Source organism: Rhinatrema bivittatum, chromosome 13 (assembly GCF_901001135.1).
Source record: "Rhinatrema bivittatum chromosome 13, aRhiBiv1.1, whole genome shotgun sequence".
NCBI lineage: Eukaryota > Metazoa > Chordata > Amphibia > Gymnophiona > Rhinatrematidae > Rhinatrema > Rhinatrema bivittatum.
The window spans coordinates 42,001,796-42,023,303 of NC_042627.1; the positions used below are offsets into that span (position 1 = coordinate 42,001,796).

Below are 21,508 nucleotides of genomic sequence, written 5' to 3' on the forward strand. Positions count from 1 at the left end.
ATAGGAACCGGTACTCACTCCAAAAGGGCCCATGTTCCTAGAATCCTTTTCAGACTCTCTTCTATTCTAGAAGCCATTTCATATACAGATATTGTGAGTTCTTATTATAGACTGTTTATAGGAACTAGTGCTCGCCTATGGCTCCTGTTCCTGAATATACTGAAGACACTCTGTGGCATAGAGACCATTACAGACATCTACTATTGTGAGTGTACCATCTTGTATCCAGTATATCCTGTCTACTCACTACTTCTAGTCTCACTCTACAGCTCAGCGACCCAGAGATTATATTCCAGCATCAGAAGGACTTCAGCCCTACTGGACACATCGTCTCACTACTGCCAGTCTAATAAAGATCTATCTGTGTGTTGTCTATACTCCAGCCTAGCCGGTGGTCCCTCTCAGGATCTCCTCCTGGGGGCGCTGTCATCTGCCATCGGCCCAGGGATTCACAAATTCCACTACGAGTGGTATCCTACAGACTGCCACTCTGTGGGAGCCAACCCACTACAGACAATTAGCTCCGCCTACACAGTATTATAAATTGCTAGCTCCTCCCCTTGGAGGAGCAGCATTGAACAGATTGCTAACTCCAGTGAATCCGGCTAAAAGTATTTGGAGAAGCAGTACTCCTGGGAATCCAGTTAGAGGTGTTTGATGTCAGTAGCCATGGACCCAACTCACCTTTCTGCCTTGCAGGCCATTCCGGGCCTGGCTCAATGCCTTTCAGAACAGCAAGAAACCCTGGAGAAACCTATTGCAGCTTTTCACCAGCTTCATACACAGAAGGCACAAAGCACAGCTTCTATACAAGAAAACCAGTTACCAGAGATAACTTTAAAATCAGCTGTTCCACTGGCAGCGCCTGTTCGATTCTCTGGAGAACTCCAGAAGACTCGAGGCTTCTTGAACCAGTGCAGCTTACATGTCACTCTACAACCTTCATTGTTTCCCACAAGTCTCGCTAAGACCAGCTACATTCTGTCTTAGTTGGATGAGAGAGTCTTGTCGTGAGCTTCTACCTTGTGGGAGTGCAAGGACCCTATCTTGCTGGACATAGAAGGATTTATGGACTTGTTTAATTCCGTCTTTGATGACCCTGCTTGTATGTCTGTTGCGGGATTTGCTTTGGTGGACTTAAAGCAAGGCAACAGATCCCTGGCAGAATTTGCCATTGAATTTAAAACTCTAGCAGCAGAGCTGCGCTGGGACCCCAGATGTCTGAAGACACTCTTTTGCAGAGGCCTGGACACTCGCATAAAGGATGAGTTGGCTGCTTGGCAGACACCTGACTCGCTGGAAGAATTAATATCCTTAGCCACTCGGATTGACTGGTGGCTCCGGGACAAGGTGAAGGAATTCCAGCCTAAGGTGGTACCTGGGTTGAGACAGGTCAAAACCCCTGTGTTTCAGATGGATCCAGCAATTCCTGCAGTAGATAAAGAAGAACCTATGCAACTTGGTCATGGTCACTTGATTTCTAAAGAGAGAAGAATTGGGGAGAAAGGCGGTCTGTGCTTATATTGTGGTCAGCTCAGCCGTGATGTCTCTACATCACTTGGAGAGGGTAGAAATTCTAGCCCGACGGAAAGACCGTTTTTGGGACTTACTGCATCTTCTCCTCCCTTTCTCTTCCAGTCTCCCTAACCTATGGACCAGTCACGGTTCAAACTCCTGCCCTGGTGGATTCAGGGGCAGGAGGCAATTTCATTACTAGATGGCTAGTGAAGTGTTTATGGATTCCTCTCATCAACTTGAAGAACCCACTATTGTCTTCTATCCATGGGATCTCTTGCCGGGCGATGTGACTTGTGAGGCCGTGCCAGTTACGCTTCGCACCAGAGCATTTCATACGGAGATCATTTCCTTTGTATTGGAGAGGGCGATGCACCCAGTCGTATTAGGATTGCCTTGGTTGCAGTTGCACCAACCCCAATTTGATTGGGCTTCCATGGACCTTTCACACTGGGGCCCTGAATGTCGTGAGAAATACCTTAAGGAGGTTTCATCTACAAATTGCATGACTACGACTCCAGCGGTGCCAGGTCTGCCACGTGAATTCGCCTCCTTCGGGGATGTATTTTCTAAAGAAGCAGCTGATATTCTTCCGCCACATAGTCTAATGGCACATTAGACTAAAACCTAATTCAGAACCACCTAAAGGAAGAGTATACCCTCTTTCAGTTCTGGAAAGCAAAGTCATGTCTGAGTATATTAAAGAAAATCTCCAGAAAGGATTTACTCGACCATCTAAGTCACCAGCCGGCGCAGGTTTTTCTTTGTGGGGAAGAAGGACGGTACCCTACATCCATGTATCGATTACCGAAGTCTAAACGAGATAACGATCAAAGACCATTACCCCTTGCTGTTAATCTCGGAGCTATTTGAGCAGCTGCAAGGGGCCAAGATATTTTCTAAGCTCGACCTAAAGGGGGCTTACAACCTCATCCGCATTCGTAGTGGTGATGAATGGAAAACGGCCTTCAACACGCGAGACAGCCATTTTGAGTATCTTGTAATGCCGTTTGGGTTGTGCAATGCACCTGCAACATTCCAGTCTTGCGGGACTTGTTATACAAGAACGTGGTGGTTTACCTGGATGATATACTAATTTTCTCTAAGGATTTACAGACCCACATTGCAGATGTTAGACAAGTACTTTCCCGTCTTTTGCGAAACATTGGTTGTATGCTAAAATCTCAAAGTGTGAATTTCACAAAGCCTCAGTGCCTTTTTTAGGCTACATCATGTCCCAAGGAAGGGTTTTTCGAATGGACCCTCATAAACTTGAAAGTATCCAGTCTGAGGGCCTTGAGGAGATTTCTGGGATTTACTAAATATTATCGCAGTTTCATTAGGAACTATTCATCCTTGACTATACCTTTGACTGCAATGACTCGTAAGGGTGCTAACGCTTCAAAATGGTCAGCAGAGGCCGTCTCAGCGTTCGAGAAAATTAAGACTGCTTCTCCATGAACCGTTGCTTGCGGCATCCAAACCCCGATAAGCCCTTTTGTCATTGAAGTTGACGCTTCAGATATGGGTTGTAGGGCTGTGTAAGCCAAACAGGAGACTCAAAGCCTTACACCCCTGTTCGTTCTTCTCACGAAGATTTTCCCCAGCCGAGAAAAACTACGGAGTCAGCGATAAGGAGCTTTTGGCTATAAAGCTCGCATTCAAGGAGTGGCGGCCTTGGCTTGAAGGCGCTCAACATCAAATAACCGTATTTACGGATCATAAGAATCTTGAGTATCTCTGCCACACACAACGTCTCTGCCACACACAACGTCTGAATCTTTTTCAATCGTTTGATTTCATACTCAAGTACCACCCTGGGGACAAGATTACCAGAGCAGATGCACTATCTCGCTCCTTTCTTTCAGAAGACATACTTGAGGAACCTCAACACATAATAGATCCGAAGAGGATACTTCTAGCTATCAGCCAGTCTGTTTCCACTGGTGATGCTGTCAACACTCATACCGTTACATCTATTGGAGAGTCATCTTTAGAGGTGAATTCTGAGAATTCTCTTCCAGTATCACTTCCACTGAATCCCTCAGTAATGGCTACTATAGTTCCACCTCATACTACTGATAGTTATAAGGAAACTTGGCAAGACTCTTCCGAATCTCAAACCTTTGCGGAGGTTGAACTCAAGATTAAAGAGATTTTGGAAGTTCGGAACAGAGGCAAGAATTTTGAATACCTTGCGGTTTGGGAAGGCTGTGGCCCTGATCTGATCACTTGGGAACCTCAGACCAATATTCTGGATACAGAAATGCTTCATCAGTTCCATCTTGTGCATCCTTTGAAGCCTAAACCTAGTACCCAAAGAGGAGATCGCCCTTTGAAGGGGGGGTACTGTAGCGTTCGTGCCTACTCTACGCCCTCACTCCACCTTCTCTACCTCTGTGGCGACTCCCTCCAGGCCTGAAGGACAGCTTGCGGCCGTTGGCAGCTCCCTGCCGTGTTTCTCCGGCATCCCCGGGCTGGCTTAATGCTACGGAATCCGCCATATTCCTGATGACATAAGGGTGCGTGCGCGCTCCAGACTTTGTACCAGCAAGGGCTGCGAACCTCGGGGGGGTCCCCCGTAGTAACGTCATCCATTTCCACTTTAAAAGGTCTTTGTTTGCTAACCTCTAACGCATTAGCAAGGACTCGAATCTTACTTCTTGGTTACAATTCGCCAAGCTGCTCTGCCTTTCCACTTACCAGGAGTACCCGCTCCACGGGGGCTCCGCTCTCTCTTTTTGATTTTCAGATTGCCAAGATGGGATCCGGTACTCACTTCTCGAGGGCCTATGTCCCTGAATACTCGGAAGACTTCTCATTGCCTGGAAGCGATTGCAGACGTGAACACAATGAGTTCCATTGTAGATAGGAATCGGTACTCGCTCCACGAGGGCCTACATTCCTACATTCCTATAGCTCTGAAGACTCCCTTTTGTCCAAGATGTTATCGCAGGTACGGAGATCGAGAGTTATATTGGAAAGATTGCAGATAGGAACCGGTACTCGCTCCATGAGGGCCCATGTTCCTAGAATCTTGTACAGACTCTCTTCTATTCTAGAAGCCATTTCACATACAGCTATTGTGAGTTCTTATTACAGACTGTTTATAGGAACCAGTGCTCGCCTATGGCTCCTGTTCCTGAATATACTGAAGACTCTCTGTGGCATAGAGACCATTGCAGACATCTACTATTGTGAGTGTACCATCTTGTATCCAGTATACCCTGTCTACTCACTACTAGTCTCTCTCTACAGCTCAGCGACCCAGAGATTATATTCCAGCATCAGAAGGACTTCAGCCCTACCAGACACATCGTCTCACTACTGCCACCACTGATGGTTCAACTGCCAGTCTAATAAAGATCTATCTGTGTGTTGTCTATACTCCAGCCTAGCCGGTGGTCCCTCTCAGGATCTCCTCCTGGGGGCGCTGTCATCTGCCATCGGCCCAGGGATTCACCAATTCCACTACGAGTGGTATCCTACAGACTGCCACTCTGTGGGAGCCAACCCACTACAGACCATTAGCTCCGCCTACACAGTATTATAAATTGCTAGCTCCTCCCCTTGGAGGAGCAGCATTGAACACGGACTCACCAGCCTGTAGTTCCCAGTGTCCTCATTATTTCTTTTGTGAAGAGGAATCACATCTGTCTGTTTCCAGTCCTCCAGCACTGCTCCTGACTTTAAAAAAGCATTGAAAAGTTGCCAGAACTTCTCTGATTTTCCTTAAAGCCATGAGATGTATTCTATCTGGCCCCAGTGTTTTTTCTACTTTTAGGTTAATTAATTCCTCACACACTTTTATGAAAATCATTTGAGGTTTACCTCACTTTCAAGATTCCATAAAATACATACATAATAAATACACAGCTAATCAAACATAAAATCACATACAAACACAATGAATACCACATAAAATAGAAAATCCAATACAAGCCTAAAAACAGGTAACATTAAAATCACAGATTAAAACATCAAGTCACATACATCCAAAGTAAAAGACAGCAATTGTCATCATCCCGTTGTCTCTTCCCCATATGCCTTCTGAAAATCCCAGGCCAGTTTGTAGGAGGAGTGAAGAAGCAGAAAGAATGCACAGGAATTTCAAAATGAAATCTCTGTATGTGCTTTCCCTGGTCATCCCTAAGTGCACACCCCCAGTTCTACCCTTTTATCCTGTAGGAAAAAGTATGCACACTGTTGACAGCATGTGTACTTTTCCCCACAGAGAGGAGGACCATTTTCAAAGGGGCCTGCTCCACAGGTAAAACACTTGTTTATCTGAGTAGAATCAGTTTGAAAATTGTTTTCCTATATGTACAATGTACAGTGCCTCATGCACACGAAATTTTTAGTACATGTCGAGGAGGTCTCTGGATCCTGAAAGGTTTATTTTTGGATCCATTTATATGTGTGACCCGGAAATTAGGTTTCATTAGTTCTGTCTAACAAATTACTCATGCTGGCATCTTATGAATTATGTTTTGCAGTGTTAAAGTTATGCTCTGCATTAATATTTCCTAATCTGGGTTCTGTCCATAGTAAATATTCATCAGATATACTTGCATAGAGTGGAAACACATTGGGCCGGATTTTAAAAGGGTTACGCGCATAAGGTACACGCGTAACCCTTTTAAAACCCCCCTGCGCGCGCCGAGCCTATTTTGCATAGGCTTGGCGGCGCACGTAAGTCCCGGGGCTTCTCAAGGGGGGGGTGTCGGGGGCGTGTCAGGTGAGCAGCGCGAATTTCGGGGAGTTCCGGGGCGTGTCGGGGGTGTGGCGCCGGCCCCGGGGCGTGGTCGAGGCCTCCGGACCAGCCCCAGGGTCGGATGATGGCGCGCCAGCAGCCCGCTGGCGTGCGCAGAGTTACGCCTGCCTCTGGCAGGCATAACTTTAACATCAAAGGTAGGGGAAGGTTTAGATAGGGCCGGGGGGGTGGGTTAGGTAGGGGAAGGAAGGGGAAGGTGTGGGGGGTAGAAGGAAAGTTCCCTCCGAGGCCGCTCCGATTTTGGAGCGTCCTCGGAGGGAACGGGCAGCGCACAAAGGGCTCGGCGCGCGCAAGTTGCACAAATGTGCACCCCCTTGTGCGCGCCGACCCCGGATTTTATAAGATACGCGCGGCTATGCGTGTATCTTATAAAATCCGGCGTACTTTTGTTCGCGTGCGCGTAGATTTATAAAATCTACCCCTCTGTGTGCAAATGAAACTCACACATATCCATACCTGCTTAGGTGAAGTTCCAGGACAGCGTTGAAAATCCCTGCAATGCCTCTGCTTAATCACTTTTTTCTTTCTTTTAAGGCTCAATATGAAAATCCGCCACATATTTACGCTTTGGCAGACAACATGTACAGGAACATGGTAATTGACAGAGAAAACCAGTGTGTCATTATCAGGTAAGAAGTCCTTAAATCTGTCATGTTTCATTGTCAAGGAACGTGTACAAGCCAGTTGCTACCAGGTAATGTAGCAGTAATGTAACCTTCTGCCAGATCATATGAGGTACTGTTTATGGTACTTAAAAAAGAGTATCAGCAAATAAATCACAGGAAATGTTTTCAAATTCAGTAGTTGGACCACTTGACTCACTTGTCCAATCCCATATCCAAGATGTACCACTCCCCTCCCTTCCAGTACTTATTCACGTGTAGCAAGATCTTCTGAACGATCTGGAAAGGAATACGACGAGTGAGGTTATCAAATTTGCAGATGATACAAAATTATTCAGAGTAGTTAAATCACAAGCAGACTGTGATACATTGCAGGAGGACCTTGCAAGACTTGAAGATTGGGCATCCAAATGGCAGATGAAATTTAATGTGGACAAGTGCAAGGTGTTGCATATAGGGAAAAATAACCGTTGCTGTAGTTACATGTTGTTAGGTTCCATATTAGGAGCTACCACCCAGGAAAAAGATCTAGGCATCCTAGTGGATAATACTTTAAAATCGTCAGCTCAGTGAGCTGCAGCAGTCAAAAAAGCAAATAGAATGTTAGGAATTATTAGGAAGGGAATGGTTAATAGAACGGAAAATGTCATAATGCCTCTATATCGCTCCATGGTGAGACCACACCTTGAATACTGTGTACAATTCTGGTCGCCGCATCTCAAAAAAGATATAGTTGCAATGGAGAAGGTACAGAGAAGGGCAACCAAAATGATAAAGGGGATGGAACAGCTTCCCTATGAGGAAAGGCTGAAGAGATTAGGGCTTTTCAGCTTGGAGAAGTGATGGCTGAGGGGGGATATGATAGAGGTCTTTAAGATCATGAGAGGTCTTGAACGAGAGGTATTTTCACTTTCGAATAATAGAAGGACTAGGGGGCATTCCATGAAGTTAGCAAGTAGCACATTTAAGACTAATCGGAGAAAATTCTTTTTCACTCAACGCACAATAAAGCTCTGGAATTTGTTGCCAGAGGATGTGGTTAGTGCAGTTAGTGTAGCTGGGTTCAAAAAAGGTTTGGATAAGTTCTTGGAGGAGAAGTCCATTAATGGCTATTAATCAATTTTACTTAGGGAATAGCCACTGCTATTAATTGCATCAGTAGCATGGGATCTTCTTAGTGTTTGGGTAATTGCCAGGTTCTTGTGGCCTGGTTTTGGCCTCTGTTGGAAACAGGATGCTGGGCTTGATGGACCCTTGGTCTGACCCAGCATGGCAATTTCTTATGTTCTTATGTTCTTATCGTGTTGGAGCCCACCTTTTTTTTTTTTCTGTTAAGCTCTTAATTCATTGTTTTCACATAGATGCATACAAAATGCAAAAACAGCCTTAGAGGATAACTTTCAAATGCACACATTGGCATGTACGGACGTATATAGCCACATGTAGTTTTACCATAGTATTTTAAAACTTACGCAAATGATATACTCGCTTATTATAAAATAGTCATATATTCAGCCGCAACATAAATGCATATGTATGCTTACTCGTGAATGCATGCAATGCATTGAAACCATGTATAGCAATCCATTGAACACATGTACTTGTCCTACCTAATTTTAAAATATACCACATATGGAAATAAAGTAGAACTCGTGTAAGTCCTGATTTACAAGCATAAGAGGACCAATTATAAAAGATGCACATGTAAATTAAATTAACCAGTTTACCAATTAGTCCACCAGTTCATCCAGTCCTTTTCCAGGGCATCGAGACCCTCTTGATTCTTTATCTTAAACTCCCATCCCTCTTGATTCTTTATCTTAAACTCCCATCCGTTCTCTCACCCAATCAGTACTAACACAATAAAAATGTTTAATATCACTTATGGCAGATAACCAGCAGGTGTAAAAATATGCGAGTAAGTTGGAAATTGTATGCGTGTATCTTTTAAATTGTAACTTACATGCATAAAGTGAATTTTAAAAGCCCGTGCACGCCAAACCCAAGAGATACACAAATAGTCGGGTCGGGTGTACCGAGCAGATTTTAAAAAGGCACCCCGAACGCGCATACTTGCCGCTACAATGCACAAATGAAAAGTTCTGGGAAAGGGGCGGGGCATGGGCATTCCTGGATTTCATCTTGAAATTTGCATTTATATTACTTATGCACACAGGCGCACGCCGGGTTCCCCACCACCTAACTTTATTTCTGCTACGGATGGAGTGTAAGCAGTAAAACAAAAAGATATAAGCAGATCAGTGAGGTTTTAAGGGTAGGAGCTAACAGGGGAGAAGGGAGGTTAGTAAACTAGGTGGGGGGGGGGGGGTTGGAAGACCTATCCCTTACCTGGGCATTTTATGTTATAAAATGGCTGTGCCCCTGAGCATGGGCCAATGAACACATGTACAGGTGCACCTATGCACCTGTTTAAAAGTTACTGTCATAGCTGTTGGCCTCGTCCAGAAACACCCCTAGACTGCCCCTTTTCTATGGGTACATGCGCGTGAAAATGAAAATGTGCAAATATTTTCTACTTTTAAAAAAAATGGAATATGCAGCTACATACACACTTATATGCTCATTTTTATAGATGTAAAGCTTTGAAAATTCACCCTTTAGTGAATCAGACCCTAAATGTGCTGATAGCCCTAAGTAGTTTTGAACATTCTACCTATGTCTATCGAGGCTGGATAAATTAGTGATTATGCAGAAGCACATGAAAACAGAATGATGGTTTTATCACTCACCAGTTACCAGTGGGTTAAAGGTATTCTTATCTTAAAACACTCTAAGGTCATTGTTCAACCATGGGCTATCCAGGAATAATATCTAGGTGTAAGGGAAGTGGACCCTTGTGGCTTGTGGCTGTGGTGTGGTGTGGTTGGCTTGGCCAAGGTAGGGAACCCTCTAAGCCCACACTGACAGCAGCTTGGAAATACTTGGAAATGAGACTGGGCAGGAGCTTCACCTTTACTAGCCCCTTTCCTCGCAAGGTTGAGCCCTTGGGTTCCAGGGTCAGCAGGACCTAGGCGAGGGTTTCTCAGGGTAAGGGGTGGCAGACAGTCCAGGCTCAGGCTAGGGTCAGAGGCAGGCATCAAGCAAGGGTAAACATTGTTCAGCCAAGGGTCAGGTACAGGTATCAGTCCAAGAGAGCAGCAGGGGCCAGGAGTAGGCAAGGCAGGATGGGCTGGACAAACAAGGCAAGGCTGAGCTGGACGAGGCAGGCTGGAAATATGAGACAAGTTGAACAGGAACAAGGGTAGGAGGGCTTGCTGCTGAGGCGCCAGTTGGTTCTGTTGTTATCTCCCAGTGCCTAAGTGTTTTCCTGCAGTGGGTCTTTAAGCCCTGAGGCGCACTGCATGTACATGTCTAGCAGGACCAGCAGAGGGAAGATGGCAGCAGCATTTCTGCTGTGAGGATGGTGTCATCGGTGCTGGTGGTTCCTGTGGGTGAGTGCGGCCAGATGAGAGACAGCCCCGCCACCAACCAATCATAACACTAGGTAAACTTATCTGGATAATGTGCCCTGACTCTACACGTTAAAACCAAATTATTTGGATAAGTTTATACAGATAATTTTATGACTGGTCTATGGCATGACCAGACTTATCTGTATAACTTACCTAGATACTGTTGAATAACTTACCTGGATACTGCTGAATATTGGCATTATCCAGATAAGTTAGCCCTACCCCAGAAATGCCTCCGATTTATCCGGGTAAGTTTTATCTGACTATAAATGTATCCAGATAAATCTGCAGCAGTTGGTGCAACAAGGATTATTACATTCCATGATGTGTCCGGTTAAGTGCCAAACTTAACAGAACAAACTATTTGAATGTGGATCTCTCTTAAAATGTGACTCTCTTAAATACAAAACCAGAATTTTGCCCAGAAAAATTTACATACTTGAATTCACTCCATGCATGAAACATCTTAAGAACATAAGAACATGCCATACTGGGTCAGACCAAGGGTCCGTTAAGCCCAGCATCCTGTTTCCAACAGTGGCCAATCCAGGCCATAAGAACCTGGCAAGTACCCAAAAACTAAGTCTATTCCATGTTACCGTTGCTAGTAAAGCGGTGGTTATTATCTAAGTCAACTTAATTAATAGCAAGTAATGGACTTCTCCTCCAAGAACTTATCCAATCCTTTTTTAAACACAGCTATACTAACTGCACTAACCACATCTTCTGGCAACAAATTCCAGAGTTTAATTGTGCGTTGAGTGAAAAAGAACTTTCTCCAATTAGTTTTAAATGTGCCACATGCTAACTTCATGGAGTCCCCCCTAGTCTTTCTATTATCCGAAAGAGTAGAAAACCGATTCACATCTATCCGTTCTAGACCTCTCATGATTTTAAACACCTCTATCATATCCCCCCTCAGCCGTCTCTTCTCCAAGCTGAAAAGTCCTAACTTCTTTAGTCTTTCCTCATAGGGGAGCTGTTCCATTCCCTTTATCATTTTGGTTGCCCTTCTCTGTACCTTCTCCATCGCAATTATATCTTTTTTGAGATGCGGCAACCAGAATTGTACACAGTGGGGTAGATTTTATAAATTTGCGCGAGGGCGTACTTTTGTTCGCGCACCAGGCACGAACAAAAGTACGCTGGATTTTATAAAATCCGGGGTCGGCACACGCAAGGGGGTGCACATTTGTGCAACCTGCGCGCGCCGAGCCCGGCACGCGTTGCCTGTTCCCTCCAAGGCCGCTCCGAAATCGGAGCGGCCTCGGGAGGAACTTTCCTTCGCCCTCCCCCCCACCTTCCCCTTCCTTCCCCTACCTAACCCCCCCCCCCCCCGGCCCTATCTAAACATCCCCCCCCCACCTTTGTTGCCAGATTTACGCCTGCTTTCAGCAGGCGTAAATCTGCGAGTGCCAGCGGGCTGCTGGCGCACCATCACCCAACCCAGGGGCTGGTCCGGATGCCTCGACCACGCCCCCGGGCCGGCACCACGCCCCCGGTCCCACCCCGAACCACCCCCTGACCCTGGTCCCGCCCTGGACACGCCCCCTCCCCGCCCTTTTACGAAGCCCCGGGACTTACGCTCATCCCGGGGCTGTGCGCGCGCCGGCGGCCTATGCAAAATAGGCGGGCCGGCGCACGAGGGCCCTGCGCGCGTAAATCCGGCCAGATTTACGCGCACAGGTCATTTAAAATCCAGCCCAGTATTCAATTTGCGGTCTCACCATGGAGTGATACAGAGGCATTATGACATTTTCCGTTTTATTCACCTTTATTCCCTTTCTAATAATTCCCAACATTCTGTTTGCTTTTTTGACTGCTGCAGCACACTGAACCGATGATTTCAATGTGTTATCCACTATGACGCCTAGATCTCTTTCTTGGGAAGTAGCACCTAATATGGAACCTAACATTGTGTAACTACAGCATGGGTTATTTTTCCCTATATGCATCACCTTGCACTTGTCCACATTAAATTTCATCTGCCATTTTGATGCCCAATTTTCCAGCCTCACAAGGTCTTCCTGCAATTTATCACAATCTGCTTGTGATTTAACTACTCTGAACAATTTTGTATCTTCTGCAAATTTGATTACCTCACTTGTCGTATTTCTTTCCAGATCATTTATAAATATATTGAAAAGTAAGGGTCCCAATACAGATCCCTGAGGCACTCCACTGCTCACACCTTCCACTGAGAAAATTGTCCATTTAATCCTACTCTCTGTTTCCTGTCTTTTATCCAGTTTGTAATCCACGAAAGGACATCGCCACCTATCCCATGACTTTTTATTTTTCCTAGAAGCTTCTCATGAGGAACTTTGTCAAATGTCTTCTGAAAATCCAAGTACACTACATCTACAGGTTTATTAACTCCTTCAAAAAAGTGAAGCAGATTTGTGAGGCAAGACTTGCCTTGGGTAAAACCATGCTGACTTTGTTCCATTAAACCATGTCTTTCTATATGTTCTGTGATTTTGATGTTTAGAATACTTTCCACTATTTTTCCTGGCACTGAAGTCAGGCTAACCGGTCTGTAGTTTCTCGGATCGCCCCTGGAGCCCTTTTTAAATATGGGGGTTACATTAGCTATCCTCCAGTCTTCAGGTACAATGGATGATTTTAATGACAGGTTACAAATTTTTACTAATAGGTCTGAAATTTCATTTTTTATTTCCTTTAGAACTCTGGGGTGTATACCATCCGGTCCAGGTGATTTACTACTCTTAAGTTTGTCAATCAGGTCTACCACATCTTCTAGGTTCACCGTGATTTGGTTCAGTCCATCTGAATCATTACCCATGAAAACCTTCTCCAATACGGGTACCTCCCCAACATCCTCTTCAGTAAACACAGAAGAAAAGAAATCATTTAATCTTTCCGCGATGGCCTTATCTTCTCTAAGTGCCCCTTTAACCCCTCGATCATCTAACGGTCCAGTGAAAGAACCCCCAATGCATGAAATCAAACCACAGCTTAATATATATCTCACTACCAAGGCCTATAAGCAGAAGCCATTAAGTACAGTTTATAATCTCTGTGGTATTTCTTTGGGAGGGCGCCCAGAATGCCTGGCAAGCCTCCAGAGAATCGCAAAAAAGAACTAGCTGTGAAAATACCACAAGTCATATGGATAATATTATCAATTTGGATTAAAAACCAATCTTTATTCTACTAATGCTTATGAACTTCAGTAATGATATTTAATGTAGAGACAGAAACCTCAGAACTGGTAAACCAAGTGAATTTTACAAAGGTTTTTTGAACCAGTAAGCTCAATCATAGGTTTCTATGTGTCTCTTTTTTCGTTTTTTATAAAAAATAGTTTCACTTATTAGCGTGATGAAATTTGATGTTCTTAAAAATGTTTCAAAATCAGTAACAAATTCTCATTTTTAGTGAAACTTTTCACATGACATATGAGCAGAAAACTTTCAAAAGAATAGACTCTTTTATGGTACATCTATTTCTTTAGCAGAATTTATCTGCTTGCTTGTAACATGGTCAGCTTGTTTGCAGCTTGATGCTTTCACTTGTTATTTATGAGTATCAACAAGAAAATTCTCCACTTGCTCACATCATGTTTTCTTAAAAATGATATCCATATTCACTTATGTATTTAGAGCCCAAAATTAGTATGTTTGTTAATTGAAAGGACAAGATAGGTATCTAAATTCTTTGCCCTAAAAAATGTAGCACTTATCTTTAAGACTTGTTGCGATTTTTTGACACTTGAACAAGTCTGTGCTTAGAATCCCCGCCAACGTCAACGTTTCGCATAACGCTTCCTCAGGGCGGATTCTACAAAACAACATGATGATAAAAACAACATTAATGTTTTTAAAGCAAAAATAAATTTATCATCTTTATGTACAATTGTACTCATGATACAGTCTGTGACTCGTAACACGCGGGCTTCTAACTGCTGACCGCCTCGGCTAAGCTCATTTTATAGTACTCCAACGTTTTGAATAGTGACCAATCAGATTGTTCATTCTGAACGTGCTTCACGTAACAACGTAACTTTATTGCGAGATTTTTTGAGACAATTGACATCCCCGTAACCATTGCAATGCAACATTGTAGTTTAATACGGAAAATCATTGCGGAAATGTTGACCTAACATAAAGACCTGTATATATTTTTTATAAATTCCGATGAAAATATTTTAAAAATATGTTAAATCAATGTTCAAAAGGCCAATTTCTTGTTAACAGTAATTATCTGATCAGACTGTCCAATTAAATTTTACTGTTCAATCCCAAAGGTTCCTCAGCACCTAATTTGAAGATCCACTCCTGTTCTCTGATATACAGTGTTTTCTCTCTATTTCCACCTCTAACATCTGCAGGAATATGGTCTATTGCAAACCAACGGAGCTCATGAACTTGATGATTTTCAGATAAACAGTGCTCTACGATAGGTGCCGTTATTCTCTTAGGGGCGGATTTTCAGAGCCCTGCTCGCGTAAATCCGCCCAAAACCGGGCGGATTTACGCGAGCAGGGCCCTGCGCGCCGGTAGGCCTATTTTACATAGGCCTACCGGCGCGCGCAGAGCCCCGGGACTCGTGTAAGTCCCGGGGTTTTCGGAGGGGGCGTGTCGGGGGCGTGTCGGGGGCGGGCCCGAACCGCGCGGCGTTTTCGGGGCGTCGGGAGCGTTCCGGGGGCGGGCCCGGGGGCGTGGCTACGGCCCGGGGCGGCCCGGGGGCGTGGCCGCGCCCTCCGGACCCGCCCCCAGGTCGCATCCCGGCGCGCAGCAGGCCCGCTGACGCGCGGGGATTTACGCCTCCCAGAGGGAGGCGTAAATCCCCCAACAAAGGTAAGGGGGGGGTTTAGACAGGGCCGGGCGGGTGGGTTAGGTAGGGGAAGGGAGGGGAAGGTGAGGGGAGGGCAAAGGAAAGTTCCCTCCAAGGCCGCTCCGATTTCGGAGCGGCCTTGGAGGGAACGGGGGTAGGCTGCGCGGCTCGGCGCGCGCCGGCTATACGAAATCGATAGCCTTGCGCGCGCCAATCCAGGATTTTAGCGGATACGCGCGGCTCCGCGCGTATCTACTAAAATCCAGCGTACTTTTGTTTGCGCCTGGAGCACAAACAAAAGTAGGCTATTCGCGCTCGTTTTAAAATCCGCCCCTTATTTTTTAAGCAACTTTTGTGTTCACTGATGCGGGAACTTAAGTTTCTACTAGTTTGACCAACGTAAATCTTTTTACAAGGACATACAATGATGTAGATAACAAAATTTGTTTGACATGTAGTAAATTGATGTAGTCTATATGCGTATCCTGTAGTGACACATGTGTATTCTTTTAATTCAATAGTTTGACTGCAGATCTTACAGTGTCCGCATTTATGATGACCTTGCAGAACGGTGCCTTCTAACGTTGTAGATCTTATATTTTGTCTTTTAAAGTAGAAGGACATAAGATCTCCTTGAGATTTCTCCCTCTGGAGAAAGCTGCTCTGAATTCAAGTTTCTCCAATCCTGGAATCAGTTGGATAAGATGCCAATGTTTACGCATATTCTGAACAATCTTTTTAGACATTGGAGAATATTTAATTACACATGTCATCATATTGGTATCATCTTCTTTGAGAGAAGGTGTTAACAAAGCATCTCTATCGTAATATAGAGCTCTCTTAAATCCGTTGCTAATACTTTTTTTAAGATATCCTCTGTTTTTCAAATCTTTACTTAATTGTGCTGCTTGCATTCTATAGATGTTAGTTTCTGAACAATTTCTTCTGTACCTCAAGAACTGTGAAAAAGGTAAACTGGTTTTTAATGGTACTGGATGTGCACTTTGATAATGTAGCATGGTATTTCTATCAGTGCTTTTCTTATATACACTTGTTTTCAAGGATCCATTTTCATCTTTTTCCAATGTTACATCTAAAAAGATATCTTCTTGAAATGGTACGTTAGTGTGAACTGTATCTTATCATCACAAGTGTTTAACCATTTAAAAAAAGAATTTAATTCTAATTCGTTGCCATTCCAGAGAATAAAAATGTCATCTATATATCTTTTGTATAGATGTATTCTTGCGAGAAATGGTGAATGTTGTATCCATTCTTTTTCAAATTCTGCCATGAACAAATTGGCTAAAGAGGGAGCCATCGTTGCTCCCATTGCAGTTCCGGAAATTTGCTGATAATATTTCTTTTGGAAAATGAAAAAGTTTTTTGTTAATGCAATGGTAGCAAGTGTCAAAAGGAATTCACTAGGTATCCTATAAGGTTGTTTTCTTTCATCCAAGTACATCTTGGCAATCCTTAATGCGTCAGCTTGTGGTATAGAGGTATAAAGAGATTTGATGTCAAGTGTAACAAACCATTTATCTGAGATCTCATCTTTGACTTCTTCAAGAATTCGTAAAAAATGACTTGTATCTTTAATGTATGATGGAATGTGAGGGACAAAGTCCTTAAGAAAATGATCTACAAATCTCGACAGGGGCTCCAATAAGGAATCATTTGAGGAGATTATTGGTCGTCCGGAGGGTTCACAAGGGTTTTGTGTACCTTTGGAAGGATGTATATAGTGGGCACTTTCGGATGTTTGGGATTCAAGAAATTGTGCTCTTTTATTGTGAGAAAACCTTTCTCTTTTGCATAATCTGTATGTTTTTTTATGATCTTTTGTAGTTCAGCCGTAGGGTTTTTTGATAATTGAAAATAGGTTGTTTGATCTTCAATCTGTCGATGAATTTCCCTTATGTAATTTTCCTTGTTCATAATGACGATAGAACCGCCTTTGTCAGCAGGTTTTACTATGTAAGTTGAATTCTGTGACATCGAATGAAGGATGGAACGTGAATGTTTGTCTAGATTGTCCACATATTTGTCTTTTTTATCTTCCAACATCTTTACTTCTTTTAGTACCAAACGTTGAAAGGATTCTATCAATGGATTGATAGGACATGGAGGTAGCCAATAGACGGATTACTGATGATGCTCGCATCGTTCTGAAAGAATCATTTTGAAAAAGTTTTTTAATATCAATTTTTCTAATGAAACGTTGCAAATCAATTCTAAACTGGAAGGGATTGTGTCTTTCGGTAGGAACGAAGGAAAGACCTAGAATTCAGAATTCTTTCTTTCATCCCTTTGTCAACGATTTATCTGAAAGATTAATTATCACTTTCTCTTCCCTCTGAATGTTCCTCTGGATCTCGTCCAGACATTCGAAGTTGGTATTTTCTGCTGTTCTTTCCATACGGTTTTTCCTTTGTTTTTGTTTCTGGTACTGTTCCCTAAAAAATTGATATTATCTGTAGAACTTTGCATTTCTTCTTCTTCAGACGAGCTGCTGGAAGAGGTGTTGAAGGCTACTTTCTTTTTTTTATCTTTGGGTTGCATCCAATTGTATATGCTTCCCTGCTTATAATCCTGTTCATCTCGGATGAGTTTAGATAATTTGTATTCTTTAAGATCTTTTTTGAAATTATCTATACTCTTCTGTAATTCTGATAAACTCGTATCAAATTGTTCCGCCTCCATTTCGGCTTTAACTGTTGTTAGTTTTTCATCTAATTCTTGTCGAAGTAAATTACATGCATTCTGAGATGATTCTATAATTAAGATCATCAGATCTAGGGAGCATTTGTTCAGGATGGAGTTCCAGCATTCTAAAAAAGTATTATCATCTGTAAATAATTTGGGTTCTTTTTGAATACGTAAGCCCCTCGGGATTCTCTCTAGCTTACAGTATTCGACTAATGTCGCTCCATGTAGTTCACTTCTTGTGATGCGTTTAGATAAGTTTAATAAATCAGACCATGTGCTGGAAGTGGTCTTAAGTGTGGTGTCAGCAAAAAGTGTAGTAGTTTTTAAAAGATTGGTCACATATTCATGGGAGTAACTGAAGGCGCTCTGCCAAGAGTGTGCCATCCCTCAATAGTATAATGACAAGAAAAATAGGGACCAGCTAGTTTCCAATATTGTATCGCAAAAAAGAACTAGCTGTGAAAATACCACAAGTCATACGGATAATATTATCAATTTGGATTAAAAACCAATCTTTATTCTACTAATGGTTATGAACTTCAGTAATGATATTTAATGTAGAGACAGAAACCTCAGAAGCCTGGTATCAGAAGCTTTGAGATGTAACTCTTTAGAAACCTTTTGCATTAAGTTGATTAAGAGTTTATTTCCGGTCTTCACCATTTTCCCCATAAGCAGGATATTTGTTGGTATCCCATACAAAAGTGCATTCTTTCAACATGCATTCTGGATAATTAAAGCTTTCTGTGTACATAGATCTCTGTAGGGGGTCTACCCATCTCTCAGTCATTTGTTCGTCTTGAATATAAAGAATATCTGACTGGGTGGATTTATTTGGAGATACTGATGTAGTTAAGGCAATGTAAAATAGCATTTCACTCTTCAGCCTAAAGTTGGGTTTATTTTGCCTGTTTTTCCCCTACTGTAGAATGCCCTCCCACAAACAGTATGCCAAGGCAAACACCACGTTCTTTCACTAACCAAGAACAAGATGAATACCTCCTCAGAGACTAATTCTCAGCAACCACCTGCCTTCTGTCCCTGGAGCTTGAGTGTGTTACCTCCTGTGGTACACCATCCAGGAGATCTCCTTAGCCACAGCACTCAGCAGTATAACTATGCCTCATGGCCAGCCCCAAACATCAGTTACTCTGAACACAGAGCCGCAGGTGTACAGCACTGTTATGGATGGATGTGCAATCTTTGGAGCAAAACTCATTTGTAAAAAATGAAAAGATATTTCCTGTGCAATGTTTTTCTTTGCTGCCGGGGTTCCCAAATCTGTTCTGTTGACCCAACGGCCAATAGGGTTTTCAGGATATCCTCAATGAATAAGCATATTTGCATACATTGCAAATTTTCCACATGCAGTGAGGAAGTTGTACTAAACTAGAATTAAATTCATTTTTCCTGTGAGCTGTTTCTGAAAAGCATTAGTTCCATTTATAGTCATGCATTAAAGAGCTCAGCCATTTGATAGCACTAATTGAACTGTGTATCCCAGAGGGTTAAAGATAGCAGATGTCATGAGTCATGTACCATGCACACTTGCTGCTGTGTACTAATGAAAAGACAGTTGCACAGCATTGAATTTGAACCACTGGGGCAATAAGCATCATTTACTTAACACTTTTAATCATCCCTAGAATAATATTCATTTGATTTGACTGGCACATGCACTTGGTTATTTTGATGCATGTATCTTTATGAATCCGGCGCTGGTACAGTAGAAAGTATAGAATTGTCTTTCCCAGGGCTTGACCTTTACATAGAGAAGCTTCAGATAATGATTCATGAAATGAGGTTGGCGTTAGGATGGCTGTCTTGATGCTGTGTTTAATTCCCTCCAGACCATCGGGTCTTGTGATTATGGAGGAGGATGTTAAGATTGCTTGTTTCCTATCTTATGTAAGCTAATACATGTTTTCTTAAGAATGGTTTTTAAATGACAGTGTTCCTGGAGGAGTATATAATGGACATTTGTCATCCCTTCTTTTTCTTTTTGTCAGTACTTCTGACATAGATTGTGGTAGACAAAGCAAAATAAAACCTCTTTACTTGTCCCATAAGCCTCCCATAACCTAGTGACTGTAACCATGCTCAGTTATTGAGATGCATTTCAAGTAATATCATCCTTAACCTTGGAATGAATCAAAATCATGAGCATATCTAGAAAATGGCACGTCATGTTCCCTCTCACATCTGATCAAATGCTGCTGGGTCAAAACATGACCAAGGGAAAATCACCATGTTTAACATCCATAAAAAATATGACTGAAAAAATTGTACTGGAGACGTGTCTAAATTTTCCAGGTAATTACACCATTATTAAATACGCATAGGTAACCCCCAATAATGAGACAGCATTCAGCTACAAGTCGTGAACAATATTTCAAATATAAGCCACTGGCTTTTAATCCAGTAATTATTATATTACTCTCACAAGTAGCTTATATTTTCTAAACCAGTGCTTTATTTTTCTATCTTTGGTGTTGTACCACATGTTATAGTTTCTGTTATTACGGCATATGAAAACATTAAATTATGTTCTATTTAAAATGACATGTTATTTGAAATATGTGATATCTTGCCATTTAACTACTAGATGCTGTCAAAGCATGTCATTTCTAAATTAAATGAAAATTAATTTTGAGGAAGTGTCTCAGCCAGCAAAGAAATCTGTTTAAAAACACTGAATAAGAAATAGGAGCTTTTGCCAGCAGTAGATAGGACTTCCTTAAGAAACAATATGTGAATGCCTGTTCAGATACATCTGAGTCCCTTTGATGTGTTCTAATTTGCTATTGTGTATAGGGAAACCGCAGAAGTTATTTTTCTAAACAGCAAAACCATTAGATTTAATTATGATAATACATAATTCGTAATTAAAGGGCGCCATCTTTAGATCTGGCATATCTTAATTTGGGCAAGTTACCAGTGTGGGTATGGTGAATTATCAGTTTCTTATCTGTAGAATGTCACTCGCAAGATGTGCTTCCTGTTGTTAGTGGCAAAGTTTCCATCTTAACAATAATAATAGTAATAATATACTTTAGTGTTCATTATCAAGTAAATTTTCAAAGGCCCACAAGCGCAAATACCGGCAGTTACGCGCAGAAGTGCCAAGCCTCTCAGAAGGGGCAGGGCGGGGGCTGGGCAGGGAGTGGTGGGCTGGGACAGCACCAATCGACATAGTCCTGGGGAAGCTCGCACTGGCAGCCGGCCGGCGTGCAGAATCTTCTCCAGCTCCATAGTAGCAGCAAGGTAAAAAATAAAATAAAATATAAGAGTTAGGTAGGGGGAGAGGTCGGGGAGGAGAGGGGAAGGGGTAGGAAAGGTAGGGTTGGAGTAGGAAAGTTCCCTCCCAGTCCGCTCCTTAATTCAAATGGACTGAGAGGGAATTGGGGGAGGCCCGATTGCTTCACTGTGTGTAGGTTTAAACACCCCCCCCTCCCTGCATGCGCAAGCCACAGGCTGCCCGCACATGCATGCGCAGCCTTCGGATTTTATAAATGTATGTGTCGGCGCACACATGTTACAAAATTGGCAAGTCCATGTGCGTACTCCGGGAACCTTGCACACATGGACGCGTGCACTCAGGTCTTAAAATCAAC

The 21,508-nt window shown here is 42.9% G+C and overlaps 1 protein-coding gene across 2 annotated transcripts in view; it reads left to right on the top strand.

Moving 5' to 3' along the window:
- MYO1E (myosin IE) overlaps positions 1 to 21,508 on the top strand; it is a 416,393-nt gene that overhangs the window by 203,295 nt on the left and 191,590 nt on the right. For both annotated transcript variants that reach the window (XM_029574567.1, XM_029574568.1), the window contains exon 4: positions 6,824 to 6,918. In XM_029574567.1, coding sequence (XP_029430427.1) covers positions 6,824 to 6,918 — 95 coding nt within the window. The remainder of the gene's footprint in view (positions 1 to 6,823; positions 6,919 to 21,508) is intronic.